This window comes from Callorhinus ursinus, unplaced genomic scaffold (genome assembly GCF_003265705.2).
Source record: "Callorhinus ursinus isolate GAN/ISIS: 27379988/994484 unplaced genomic scaffold, GSC_fseal_2.0 scaffold12, whole genome shotgun sequence".
Taxonomy (NCBI): Eukaryota; Metazoa; Chordata; class Mammalia; order Carnivora; family Otariidae; genus Callorhinus; species Callorhinus ursinus.
In genome coordinates this window covers 50,020,007-50,034,939 of record NW_027397074.1, presented here as the reverse complement: position 1 = coordinate 50,034,939, position 14,933 = coordinate 50,020,007, and the positions used below count along the sequence as shown (strand labels likewise).

General features: G+C 36.1%; 1 protein-coding gene across 2 annotated transcripts in view; it reads right to left on the bottom strand.

The window, feature by feature from the left end:
• SEPTIN7 (septin 7) overlaps positions 1–14,933 on the bottom strand; it is a 110,380-nt gene that overhangs the window by 70,954 nt on the left and 24,493 nt on the right. Inside the window, exons 1-2 of one of the 2 annotated variants that reach the window (XM_073899069.1) lie at positions 6,422–6,460; positions 5,540–5,642 (exon numbers count right to left, since the gene is read on the bottom strand). In XM_073899069.1, the coding sequence (XP_073755170.1) occupies positions 5,540–5,642; positions 6,422–6,445 (127 nt within the window). In that variant the 5' untranslated portion in view covers positions 6,446–6,460. Of the gene's footprint in view, positions 1–5,539; positions 5,643–6,421; positions 6,461–14,933 lie in introns of those variants that run through there. The other variant, XM_073899068.1, reaches the window with a different exon arrangement.

The following is a 14,933-nucleotide window of genomic DNA, read 5'->3' as shown; positions in this document are numbered from 1 at the left end:
TCCCCTCTAGAACCCTCAGTTTGTTTCTCAGAGTCCATAGTCTCTCATGGTTCGTCTCCTCCTCCGAATACCCCCTTCATTTTTCCCTTCCTACTATCTTTTTTTTTTTTTAACATAGAATGTATTATTTGTTTCAGAGGTACAGGTCTGTGATTCATCAGTCTTACACAATTCACAGCACTCACCATAGCACATACCCTCCCCAATGTCTATCACCCAGCCACCCCATCCCTCCCACCCCCCACCACTCCAGCAACCCTCAGTTTGTTTCCTGAGATTAAGAATTCCTCATATCAGTGAGATCATGTGATACATGTCTTTCTCTGATTGACTTATTTCGCTTAGCATAATACCCTCCAGTTCCAATCACGTCGTTGCAAATGGCGAGATTTCGGGGGTTTTTGATGGCTGCAAAATAATAGATTTAATATCACTTGTTTTCAAAACTATTTTCTGGTAAGATAAAGCAATCTATAGTCTGAGTTCTACCTCCTTGGAGAATTCTAGTAAAATCAGGATTTTACAATTAACATTTTACTTCTCAGCATAGTCAAGTATAATTAAGAAGCACACAAGAGACAAATTTCAAGCCCAAATATGGTTGACACTTTGCTGAATTAGAGACCTAAGTGTCTCCATTATTTAATATGCCTGACATTGAGTTTTAAACTAAATTTTCAAATAAAGATTCAAAATCAAGAATTCCAATCTATTTATCCTGGTGGCAATCAAATTCTTCAAAATCTAGGCTAGCCTACCTTTTCAACCTAATTTTCAACTATTATAACATCATGTCTTAGGAGTCAGATCCTAAAGTCAATGTTCAGTGCAAATTAATCTTGAAAACCCCCCATATCATCCATAAACCACAATTACATACAAAACTGACAACCTGTTTTTCTTCCTACACCAAAACAGATACTTATGTCTGAAAATATAAAAAGTAACTAGTTTATATTAACGCACCATATTGTCACTATACTAACATTCAGCAAGGTAAAATATTCACAATATGAAAGTATGTGGAAGCTGAAAATGACTGGGGAAATAGAAAATTTACCTCTCCTACTTCATTCCTGCCCTAGGCCACACAACTCATTTCAGTGGAATGGCAGAAAAAACCGCTCACACAAGTATTTAAGTTCTCTAATTCTCAATCATTCCTGCCCCGCTATCCTCTCTCATTTCTCTCTTTGTCTCTTCCATTTTTTTAGGAAAAACAGAACATTCAGATGAAATCATTTAAGTTCAAGGCATATTGGACTCACTCTACTGAGCTCTGCACACTATCCAATACCCCCAAATGAGCCTCTGCATAGTACTTAAGAACACACCAGACTAACTGAGAAGTAGACTTGGGTTTGGTTTTACCAACTGCTTAGCAATGTGACCATGGGCAAGTAACCTAATCTCTCCATGCCTCAGTTTCTCTCTCTCTAAAATGGGGATAACAATAATACTAACTTCATAGGGTTGTCGTTAAGGTTTGTATGAGTTAGGTACGTACTCAGAACACTGCCCTGCCTGACACATAATAGGTTATGCAGCTATTAGCCATTATTTTCCTAATTGGACCTTCCACTCAATGTCTATCCCAATTCTATTCAAAAATCTGTCCTACTACCTCTCCTCCTTAAATAAGGCAAAAATAATCTCCAACCAGGGACAAGTTCTCTAAAGCCTTCAACTTCTATGGCCCTTAATTTTTGTATGACTCCACTGATTCATATGTACTTCCTAGAAATGTTACTTACCTTTTTATGTGTACTTTATGTTGCCATATAAATTATAAACTCCTTTAAGATATGGGAATATAACACTATGCCTCCTTGATACAAGGCACTTAAGTAAGTACTCAATAAATTTTGCTTTTGAGGCAAGGTTACTGAATAAAGTTTCCCAACAAAGGACAGAGTTTCATAAAGAAATCAACTGTTAAATATAGATTTTTCAGTTTGTAAAAATATATTAAGTCTTAAAGCAAGAATCGTGGGGCACCTGGGTGGCTCAGTCGTTAGGCGTCTGCCTTTGGCTCAGGTCATGATCCCAGGGTCCTGGGATCGAGCCCCGCATCGGGCTGCCTGCTCCTCAGGAGGCCTGCTTCTCCCTCTCCCACTCCCCCTGCTTGTGTTCCCTCTCTCGCTGTGTCTCTCTCTGTCAAATAAGTAAGTAAAATCTTTAAAGAAAAAAAAATAAGAATCGTTATTATGCTAAAACTACTCTGAGTTTATATCTCAAAAATGAAGACTTACAGAATGGCTAAAACTAACAACACAAGAAACAACAGGTGCTGCTAAGGATGCAGAGAAAGGGGAACCCTCTTGTACTATTGGTGGGAATGCAAACTGATGTAGCCATTCCGGAGAACAGTTTGGAGGTTCTTCAAAATGTTAAAAATAGAACTACCCTATGACCCAGCAATTGCACTACTAGGTATTTATCCAAACAATACAAAAATACAGATTCAAAGGGCTACATGCACTCCGATGTTTATAGCAGCATTATCAACAATAGCCAAACTATGGAGAGTCCAAATGTCCACCCACTGATGAATGGATAAAGAATATGTGAGATATGTGGGGGTGTGTATGTATGTGTACACACACACACACACACACACACACACACACACACACACACACACAGGAATATTACTCAGCCATCAAAAAGAATGAAATCTTGCCATTTGCAATGATGTGGATGGAGCTAAGTGTATTTTACTAAGTAAAATAAGTCAGATAAATACCATATGATCTCACTCATATGTGGAATTTAAGAAAGAAAACAGATGTACATATGGGAAGGGAGAAAAGAAAAAAAGGAGAGAGGAAAACAAGCCATAAGAGACTCTTAATGATACAGAACAAACTGAAGGTTGATGGGTGATGGGCTAAATGGGTGATGGGTATGAAGGAGGGCACTTGTGATGAGCACTGGGTGTTGTATATGATAAGTCACTGAATTCTCAGAAACCATTATTGCACTGTATATTAACTAAGTAAAATCTAAATTTAAAAAAATGAGGACTTAGCTTATAAGGAATAATTAAAGAATAATAAAGTAAGCTTAGCTTTAGCTTTCTATGATTTGCAAACAAAGCTGTTAAATTTGGCCTAAAGTCAGAAAAACCAACCATGTATTAGACACTCACTTAAAAGGTGACTATGTGTTAGACACTCCCAACTATGTAAATGAAAAGATTTACTCCTTGCTTTCAACAAGTCTATACAGAGACAGCTAATTAAACAATAACATTCAAGGTGAAGTGGGTCAGGATATTAACACCCATTCTCCCCCCCCAGCTGAAGTCATATCGAGGAAAAGAAAAAAACAAAAGCTGTAGTTCACAAAAGGACTGACCAGAAACTAATAAATAATATAGTTTCCAAGATTGCATATTTGAAATGAAAAATCATTTCAGCTGACTTAAGTTTTTTTCACCTGGAAAAATGTCATATTTTGAACCAAATATCTGGCCTTGATCCCCAGATATTATTCTACTAAGTATATGTTCAAGAAGTTATCCTTCAAACTAAAATTTTAATATCGAAAATTCTTTTTAATTGTTTTTTTTTTAAAGGATTTTATTTATTTTGACAGAGAGAGACACAGTGAGAGAGGGAACACAAGCAGGAGGAGTGGGAGAGGGAGAAGCAGGCTCCCCGCAGAGCAGGGAGCCCCATGCGGGACTCGATCCCAGGACCCTGGGACCATGACCTGAGCTGCAGGCAGATGCTTAACGACTGAGCCACCCAGGCGCCCCTCTTTTTAATCGTTATAGTGCTCCTAACAGACCTAGAAACTTTTTTTTCGAATTACAAAATGATCTTATATTTGTTTACAGTTTGTCATTTAAGATCATAAATGTTATATATGTAAAGGTAAGATTTAGTATTTCTTCACATATAATGATGTTAACTGCCCTACAAAAGGAAAAGTATGTTCTGAATGTTTTATCCATCTATCTATCTAGGCCCACCTCTGCTTCACAATAGCAATTTGCAAGCTGGGTATACTATGCTTCTACTCAACCAGAGACAGGCAAATTAACCAACTCTACCAAACATCAAGTTTGCAGGCTTTGTACCATGTTTTAACTATTTAAACTATCGTAACACAGATATTTCCAAATAGCCACAAAGTGACCATCAGGTAAAATATTCTGGTCAATTGATAAAATATTCCTCCCTTCAATGAAGGAGTATTTCAGAGCTAATTCAATTAATCTTTCAATTAATCTAATTCAACACCCAAATAAAAACAACAGGAGCTGAATGTAATTAGCAAAAATTAATGAACACTACAAAAAAGACAATAAAATTGTCTTTGTCAAGGACAGTGAATCCACTATCCACTTTCACATTCTTTTTTTTTTTTTTTAAGATTTTATTTATTTATTTGAGAGAGAGAATGAGATAGAGAGAGCATGAGAGGGGGAGGGTCAGAGGGAGAAGCAGAGTCCCTGCTCAGGAGGGAGCCCGACACGGGACTTGATCCCAGGACTCCAGGATCATGACCTGAGCCGAAGGCAGGTGCTTAACCAACTGAGCCACCCAGGCACCCATGTCTTTCACCTTCTTAAAACATATAGAGAAATACGGTTTCATCATCCTCAGGATTTACATTCTAAAGTCAGCCTGTATGAGGTGAAAATATACATTTAAAATTACTAATCTTATATATGATATACTGTTTTTTCAAATATAACAACGATGGTACCAACATATACTCAAAATAACCTTTGACAATCTCTTAAAACGGACTTCAGGCAGGGTATGGTGTTCACAGGATAAAACACGTAAGAAAAATGAGACTGAATTAGAGAACAAAGCCATATTTCACTCACTACAGAGCTTATACTCACTGAATGAATTTCCAGGGTAATCACTTGCATGATTATGAACTTCTACCCCACCCTTCTTTCTCAAATTCAGAGCATGTATGTTTAAGTTAAATGCTCATGTGATATGACTCCACTACAGTATATAAGCCAGAGAACAAAATTATCCTGTAATAAGTAACCACCAAGACACTATTTCCTTTTGTAGCATTACCAATTGAAGAGAATTTCTTTATAGTGTTCTATTCCTCTACCACCCCCACTGCTTTTCAACTTTTACTTAGTTTCTAAAATTGTGCCACCTTAAAAAAAAAAAAAAAAAGAGGCAAGAAAATATACAATTCCTATCATGCCACCAAGTTACACTTTAAGATGTATTCACATAAGGGGCACCTGGGTGGCTCAGTCGGTTAAACATCTGATTTCAGCTCAGGTCATGATCTCTCAGGGTCCTGGGATGGATCCCTGCGTGGAGCTCCCCACTCAGTGAGGGGTCTACTTGTCCCTCTGCCCCGCCCCCCTGCTCATGCACTTGAGTGCGTGCTCTCTCTCAAATAAATAAAATCTTTAAAAAAAAATGTACTCACATAATAAAACATGATTACTACAGTCATTCAGGCTATTGTCTTCTTAAATTCACTGAGCTAATAACTTAAAACTCAGATCAAAATCCAATTTTAGTAAGAAAACATATCTTACCCACAACCATAAGTGTGAATTCAAACCCTCTCTTCACTGATTTTCTGTATACTTGATTTGGGAGATTTGCAAATCCCACATAGCCTTCAAGGTTCTTCTGTTGCTGAGAAAAGCAAAAGGGCCAATTTATTCACGTATCAACAAAACCGTTCTGTCACACATTTCAAATTCCCATCAATAACCTATTTTAGAAAACTATATAAACTATTATTCATGGCAAATCAAATTGATTTTATTGTTACCAATAAAAGTATTAACTGCAGCAATAAACAAAATGAATTAGGAGTATGAGTGATTTGACAATATAATGGTCAATTATAAAAATACACGGGCAAAAAATAAAAAGTAAAGAAACCTGCCTCAGAGCAAAGATTTCAACTTACAATGAGTCAATAACAAGATTCTGACCAATCAGCTAAAAAAAAAATAAATAATAATAAAAAATAAAGGGTTTTTCATAATAAAAAAAATTCAAATACCCTTATAGTAAGAACTCTTTTAATTATCCCTTTGCTCATACTAATTACCACAGGTATGAATTCCTTGAAATTTGTCTACTTATTCATGAAATGAAATCAAATGTTGAGTCTAAGACAATTTTCTCATAAATTCTTAAAAACTCTCATGGTCAAGGCCAATCAGTAAACAGTATCTTTCAAGCTATTAATACCAGGTCCAATTATGCCATTTCAGCATTTCAATTGATCCTGTTGCCTCCCTCATCAGGGACATCAGATTCATCCAGATTTTAAAGAAAATCAGAATTTAGTTTTCTGCATGGTTTTTGATTCTTTGATGACCTCAACAATAGTTTCATGAGCAATTCAAAGAAACCTACTACTTTTAAATTGGTGTAGTAATTAAATCTGACTTTTAACTTACCCAATGGTAAGAAAAACTATCCATAGTTCAGACCATCTGAGTGAGGAGTCTTACTGGTCAATTTTACTTAGAGGTAGGTCTTAGTCATCATTAAAATACAATGGCAAAATATTCCTAAGAGGTACATATTTCTCTTAAAAGTTCTTCACGCATTTAATGTCTCATAAAAAAAAAATACTCATGAGATCAAAGCATTAACTCAACACACTTGGATTTAACAACTAGCAATCTGCATTCCTCACTGGTATCACAGGTAACAAAATATTCCATCCATCACCTTTTAGCCTTTTTTTCTGGATTCATATAAACTAATCTTTAAGCCAAATGTTGACAGGATAACCAAGCCAATTAAATGAAAAAGCTAGTTTTAAATACTAACTAGGATACTGATCAGAGTATAGTATTTTAAAATCAAATATTTGAAAGCCTACTATGTATAAACTAAAAGTATGTATTAAATTTAAGGCTTCCTTAGCTCATATTTCATTCAACTGTAAGTTAAATTTTAAGTTAATTTAGACTGAAAACATCTCTGTAAAAATTATCTCATATACTCACAGCTACTTTGTAAAGAACACATTTCCATCATTCCAGTGTTCCAGATTCCAACAGAACAGATCCACAGAGAAACAATAAATGAGGAATTCCAAGAATTGTATATGACACATTCAGTCCAGACAGGAAAGGCAAATCCATTGGAACATAGAAAAAAATAGAGGGAAAAATGAAAGTTACTTGCATGTAACTCAACAAATTAGAAATAAATTACAATAAAGTAAGGACAGACTTTATACATGTCAAAGTAATACTTTTTTTGTGGGATATAAGTCCCAGTGAGTTTTAATTAATGTGCAGCAGCTCTCCTGAAGACCTCTTATCTTTTTATAAAAACCAATTACTATGCCCTGCACTTAAAATTTTTTAAAAAATGGTAGAAAAGCTGTCAAGTATGAAGTTTCAGCAAGGTATATAGGGACCAAGTTTAAAACCCAAGGAAAAAAATGTAACTTTCATACAATTTTGCTTTGTCAATCCCTGAATTAAGACAGCCCGTATCAGATAAATGCAAATGTTTTAGTTAAAAATCTTTATACATTGCTATATTTCAAGTTCTATTGATTAAAGTTCAGAACTGGAAGAAATACAGACTTGTGGATACAGGAGAAGGAGGAAGCTAAAGATAGCAAGCAACAAATGGGAAGATGAAGTTAATGTGAGCTGTGAAAACCGAAAGGCAACCAACAAAGCACAGAGAAGAAAATAGACTAACTTTGGACACAATGTCTGTGAAAAGTGTACATCTATATTTTATACTGACACAAATCTGTGAGTTATATCACAACCTGGAGCAGATGATGATATGCAAATGTCAACTTCACAGAGGCCTGCCCTGACCACCCTATCTAAAATTACAACTCCATTCTCCTCCGCACTTTGCTGCAGCTTCATGTTATTCTCCTTAGCACTTTTTTTTTTTACCATCTAACATATATTTTACTCATCATATTTATTGCAATCTCCACCCTACTCCACCTCCAACTACAATGTGAGCCATCAAGGTAGAGATTAAATAAATTACATAAATTGTGGCATCAAAAAAGAAGCCACCATCTGGGAGAGTTGAAAAAGTATCAGGGAGAGTATTTTGGGTTGCATATTCAAGGAACGCTCCAGACAAAAGGTATGAGAAAAATGCCTGAGAGTATCCCTGTGTCTTATTCACTGCTTTATCCTCAAGTCCTTTAACAGTCTTTGGCATATAGTACAATATTGGGAATGAATTAAGAAAAGGGAGGAAAGATTTCTAGGCAAAGAGCTGGGACCTAAAGTGGAGATGAAAAGTACTTTTAGACCAAAAAGAAGGTACATGAACCACAATGAAGTTAGGCAGTGGATCAGGCAGAAAAGTGATAGAAAACGAGGTCAGGGAGGCAGGCAGAGGCCAGATCATGTGGGACCCAGCCAAAGTAAGAAATTTGGATGTTATTTTAGGCATGATGGGAAGCCACTAGAGGGTTATACACAGGCAAGTGACCTGACCTGATTTGTGTTGTAAAGATAGCTCTCACAGCTAAGAGAAGTGGAGATAAGAAAACTAGTAAGGAGCCTACTGCAATAGTCCAAGAAAGAAAGGGTATACTGAATTTAGATGGTGTGGATGCAAGAAGAGATAAGAAGGATTCATTATATATTTTGAAGATAAAACTGCCAGGGCATTGCTGATGCACTGGATCTGATTGGTGAAGGAAAAACAGACCAAGATAACTCCTACGTTTTTGGCTTAAACAACTCAATGGAGTGGTATCTTTAAGGAAAAACAGGAACAATGAGGGGAATAAAAGATTAGGTGGTGAGGGCCCAAATCATCAAAATCATAAACAAGTTTGAACATGTGAAGTGTGATGTGTCCATTATACATTCAAGGCCAGTAGGCCGTTAAATACGTTAAGTCCAGAAAATGCAGGGTTGGTTGGTGCTGAAAACATAGATTTAGGAATCGTAAGCATATAAGTAGTATTGGCAGAGGGTTGGATTCTCAGGGAGAAACTACAGATCATGGGGTCTAGCCAGAGTCCTGGAGCACTCCATCACTGAGACGTCAGGCAGAGACTGAGAAAGATCAGTCAGCAAGAAGGAACACCAGGAATGGCTCAAGGTCACTCAACTGTATTAAATGCCACTGAAAGGTCAAATGAAATACCAAAGACATAACCATAAAAATAATGTTACTGGTAACTTTGGATAAGAGCAGTCTCAGTAATGTAGTCTGCTATGAGTGAGTAGGTTGAGGATATGCAATTCTTTGCACATAAATATAACATTTTAAATAAATCTATGTTTTAAATTAAATTATTTTAAAATTAAACACATTACTTATCAGCCCCTATAATTATTTCCCAGAGGGAGAAAAACACGTCCTACTCATCTCTATATTCCTAGCAAAGTGCTGATATATGAGAGCTATTTTAAAAAGCTAAATGGCTAAAATATAGGAAAATTCCTTCTAAGGAAAAAAACTGTGTCCAAAGACCAAAAAAAAAGGACTTTGAGAATATACCAATAATGTAACATTGGTTGACTAAAACATATAGACTTTTCACATTTCATAAGAATCATTCCTTACCCTAAATTCTAAAATCAACCATAGTCTGTAATTCAGAAGACTTAACCACCCACTGATTCTTTTCCTGGGCAAATAAAATGTTCACAGTACCAGTGTGAAATGTAATTTCTGGATAAGAAACATTATTTATAGATGTGAGTGATATAACTGTGACACTTATAAGCATGTGAATATAGATAGAAGTATATTCTCACACAGGCTTCTACCAAAATACCTTAAGGTCTTAAAAGTATTACTTGATTTGAAACATGAGTTACATAAGAAAGAACAGTTATCAAATCATTTTTTTAAAAGAGTTTATTTATTTACTTATTCAAGAAACAGAGTACAAGCGAGAGAGTACAAGCAGGGCGAGCAGCAAAGGGAGAAGCAGACCTCCCACTGAGCAGGATGCCCGATATGGGGTTCCATCCCAGGACCCCGGGATCATGACCTGAGCCTACGGCAGCCACTTAACCAACTGAGCCACCTAGGCGCCCCCAAATCATCTTCCCTAAAGGCATATATTTACAAAAATCTTTTAGTTACTATGCCAAATCTCTATGGCAAATTCTTATTTAAGAAAATCAAATCACAACAATTCACTGCTTGTTATTTCACTGCCTGTGGAAAATTCAACTTAAATACAATATCCAGTAATCTCAGTGTTTAACTTACTTAACCTGATTTCTAGAAATCAATTATATTTGAGGAACAAGATGCTTCAAGTAAGTTCTGACTGATAGATTATCGGAAACCTTAAGAATACTTTACCTTCTCTTGCCATTTTTTCCAATTCCAAAGAATAAAGTTATGAAAATCTTGGCATCTGAAATCTATTATCATTTTTAAAGGTCTGAACATTAATGTGTTTTAACAAATTTTCCAGAAGAAAAAAGCAGCTATTTTGAAAAATGCCAAAAATACATTTCCATAACAACAACATAACAGAAAGGAAGCCTGACAAAAACCAGAATTTGAGGAAAATTAAAACATACCCATGCTCCATGTACTACAAACCTTCAACTTCCCTCAGCTTTACAGAATGAGACATTCAGCCCCAAATTACCTTAATATGACCAGAATTCTATTCCTCCCCTTAATAACTGCAATTTAAAAAAATATCAGGCTATGAAGATCCAAGCATTTTATCCATAACTTTAAATTTCAAAGATAAACATTTGGTCTTTTCCTAATTAACTTCAGGTTCAATTTGTGCCCTTTGGAATTTAAAACATACATATATTGTACATTGTTTTATACATGGACAAAATAATTTTCTTTCTTGTAAAATTTAAACAATTCTAAGTACAAAAAACTACACACTACAAAAAGAAAGGATACTGATACATAATTTTATTTGTCTACTCCTTAGGATTTTTTTTTCAAAGATTTTATTTATTTGACAGAGAGAGAGAAAGAGAGAGAGAGAGAGAGAGAGGGAACACAAGCAAGAAGAGTGGGAGAGGGAGAAGCAGGCTTCCCACCGAGCAGGGAGCACGATGTGGGGCTCGATCCCAGGACCCTGGGATCATGATCTGAGCCGAAGGCAGACGCTTAACGACTGAGCCACCCAGGCGCCCCTCTACTCCTTAGTATTCTTAAAAGCCTTACAACGTATACACAGATATAACTCTCTTGGCACTTGCTTAGTCTTACATAACCCAATGAAAAAATTAAAGAATGTCACCATTTAAATGTTTTAAATATTTTAAATATAACTGGTATAAAAATACCTACATTCCAGATTTAATATAACAAGAACACTAAAATGTTACAAGATTACAAGGCTATGTCCTAAATGTTGGCTTTAATGTCCCCTCACCCTAATTTTTTTTGAAGAGTTCATGTCTTAGTTTGCCTGCCCTCAGCTCCTCCCTTTTCACTGAGATGCGCAATTATGTACTGATGAAACCAACTTTCGTTTTCTCTATTCTGGATTCCTAGTTAATCTGCTTAAAACATTTTAATATTTAATTCTATGAATACATGTAAGAATAAGATGACTTATAATTTGGGCGCCTGGGTGGCTCAGTTGGTTAAGCGACTGCCTTCGGCTCAGGTCATGATCCTGGAGTCCCGGGATCGAGTCCCACATCGGGCTCCCTGCTCGGCAGGGAGTCTGCTTCTCCCTCTGACCCTCTTCCCACTTGTGCTCTCTATCTCTCATCCTCTCTCTCTCAAATAAATAAATAAAATCTTTAAAAAAAGAGATGACATAATTTAAACCTTTTTTTTCTTTACTCTGAACCTGGAATCTAGATCTCTACTTATATAGAATTACTCTCTCACTCAATCAACCTAGTTAATGGACCTTCACAATGTATGTACTAGCAATTACATACACAAAAATTAATAAAAACAAGATCCCTGCTTATGAAACTAAGAACCTAAAGTCAGGTAAGTTAGAAAGCAATTATAATAACAGTGATAAAATACTATGATCTAGGCAAACATGAAGAATGGCTATGAGAACAAAAAAGGCAGGCGGGGGGAGCTTGGTCCTATTCTGAGGTCAGATGCTTCAGATCCTAAAGGACTAGCAGGTCTTAGTCTGATGAGAAATGTGGGTAGGTGCTGGAAAATATGGGTCTCAAGCAAACTAGTTGGTAACTGCAAAGGCTCAAAAGCAAAAGGAGAACATGATTCTCTATGGGAACTACAAATTTAATACATCTTAGTTTCAGCGTCTGGGAGCTACAGCACAGGAAACTTAAGCAAAAGCGAGATCGTGAAGGATTTTGTTAGCTACACCAAGGATCTTAGATTAGACTTCATCTTGAAAGCTTATGGACATCATTAAAGGACTTTAAGCATAAGAATGCACAATCACATGAATTCACATGCAGAATCACATTCTTATTTTAGAAAATTACCACTAACAAGAATATTGAAGATGAACTATAAGAGTTCTCAGAATGAGAGCAATCCCAAAAGCTGGTGCAGTAACCCAGGGAAAAAATTAAGACTTGAGCCAAGAAAGAAGTGAGGATGAAGAGAAACAGAAGCTAAAATTCTACTGTCTATTAAGGTAGCCACTAGCTACACATGGCTATCAAAAACGTGAAATTTAGCTAGCCTGAAATGAGATGGGCTGTAAATGCAAAATACACGCCAGATTTTGAAAACTTAGTATGAAAAAATTTTTGAAGAATATCTTAATTTTTATAGTGACTGCATGCTGAAATGAAATTTTAGTCACATTGAGTGATGTAAAATACAAACTAAAGTTAATTGCACCTGTTTCTTTTTACTTTTTAAATGTGGCTATTAGAAGAGCTTAAGGGGTGCCTGGGTGGCTCAGTTGGTTAAGCAACAGCCTTCAGCTCAGGTCATGATCCCAGGGTCCTGGGATGGAGCCCCACGTCGGGCTCCCTGCTCAGTGGGGAGCCTGCTTCTCCCTCTCCCAGTCCCCCTGCTTGTGTTCCCTCTCTCGCTGTCGCTCTGTCAGTTAAATAAATAAATAATCTTTAAAAAAAAGAAAGAAAAGCTTAAATTACATATATGACATATTAATTTCTACTGGACAGTGCTGGGTTAGATATTAATGAGATGAATTTACAGGTCCTTATAACTAACCTGGGGGGTGTTAAAATTGAGATTTCTGAATTTAGGTTTGAACAACTGGATTACGGTGGTACCAATCATTAAAAGCAGGAATCACCTGACTTTAAGGTGTTAACTGGACTTTAGGGAGACAAATGTCTAGTACACAGCTTGCATATATAAAAGTCAGAAGTTCTAGAAATGTCTGGGTGAAACAGATAAAACATTTTAAACCAACACTTAAATGGTAAGAAGGCCATGGGTATGAATCCAAATACAATACACGAAGTAGGAAGCAGGCCAGAACCAACACTAACATCCCACCACCTACACAAATGTAGAAAAAGATGAGCGAGAAAAAGAATGAGGAAAAAAGAGGTTCCTAGAAGTTTAAGAAGGTCAATTATAGTGGCCTTTTCCAAGAAGTGGTCAACTGTACCAAAAGCTCTGGAGTGGTCAATATAGATATAGAAGAATCTACTTATTATCAGGGACCTTTGCCAGAACAGGGGAAAGATAGAAGAAAAATGCATATTGGAAGTAAATAAACAGTGAATAAATGCAGGGAATGAGTATAAACAATTCTTTCTGAATGCTCATCTGTGCAGAGCAATAAGGTAGAACCTGGAGAATAACACTGGGTCAAGGGAGGGTTTTAAGGAGAGAAAAAAAAAGATAATTGCATCCATTTAAATGCTAATAGAAAAGATCAAGTAGACAAAAGGCTGAAGAAAGGGTAAGTTAGGATACAATTTCTAGGGTGAGGGATGAGGTTTTCTCCAAGGGCCAAAGACAAAATCATGTACTAATTCTAAGGAGAGGAGGACCAGGGAATATTAAGAGGTAAAACATTTGAATGAGCAACCACAACAATAGAAAGAAAGACTAGGAGTCCATAGGAGACAGCCAAGCAACTCTATATGCAGGTTAAGGCTGAAGACCACAAATCTGTGTGAATGTATCCCAGAAGCCATAGAATCTTTTTGTCCAGTAGCAATCTACAACTTAAGTACAAGCAAACAGGCTGTAGGAGTCATATGAAACTTCTTTTGCAGAAAGTGCACAAAAGTACAAGGGATTATGGGAGCTGACAAGTATAGCTGAAATGATTCAGTGAACAAAAATGAAAAGGGTCAAGGATGAAAGGTAGGAAGCAAGGAAATGAGACAGCTAAAAGAATGTGAACTTGTGGTTAGAATAGGCCATACAATTAAAATTTTAGAAGATGGAACAGAAGTTCTAGATGATAACTACATGGGACCATTAAAATGATGGCCCAAGCACAACCCAGAAATTGTGAGGATAAATTACTGAATTAGTTGTACACATGGGCACTAAAAATGCCCCAGAATGATGACAGAGCTTGGGGAGGAAAGGAAAACTGAGTATTTTGTGCCATCTTGAATGAATAAATAGAAACTGGCGAATTTAAAAAGTGTGAGAACATGCTGCTATTAAATAGCATAAGCTTTAAAGAAGCAGGGCTTTTTTTAAAGGAAGAATGGTCTAGAGTCTAATCAGCACTGTCTAATAAAAGTATAAAATAAATCTCATATGCAATTGTAATTATTCCATTAAACACATTAGAAATCTAAGAGTAAAAAGAATTTAATTTTAATGTTTTATTTAACCAATGTATATACAACACTATTTCAACATACAATCAATATAAAAATGATTATGATTCATTTCACATATTCATTGCTCTGCATTTTTTTTTGTAGTAATCTTTGAAATACAGCACACTTCATTTAGGACTAGTCACATTTCAAGTGCTCAGGATCCATGTGGTTAGTGGCTACTATACTAGACATAGATATAAAGCATTTCAAGGATATAAAACATTTCCATCGTGCCAAAAGA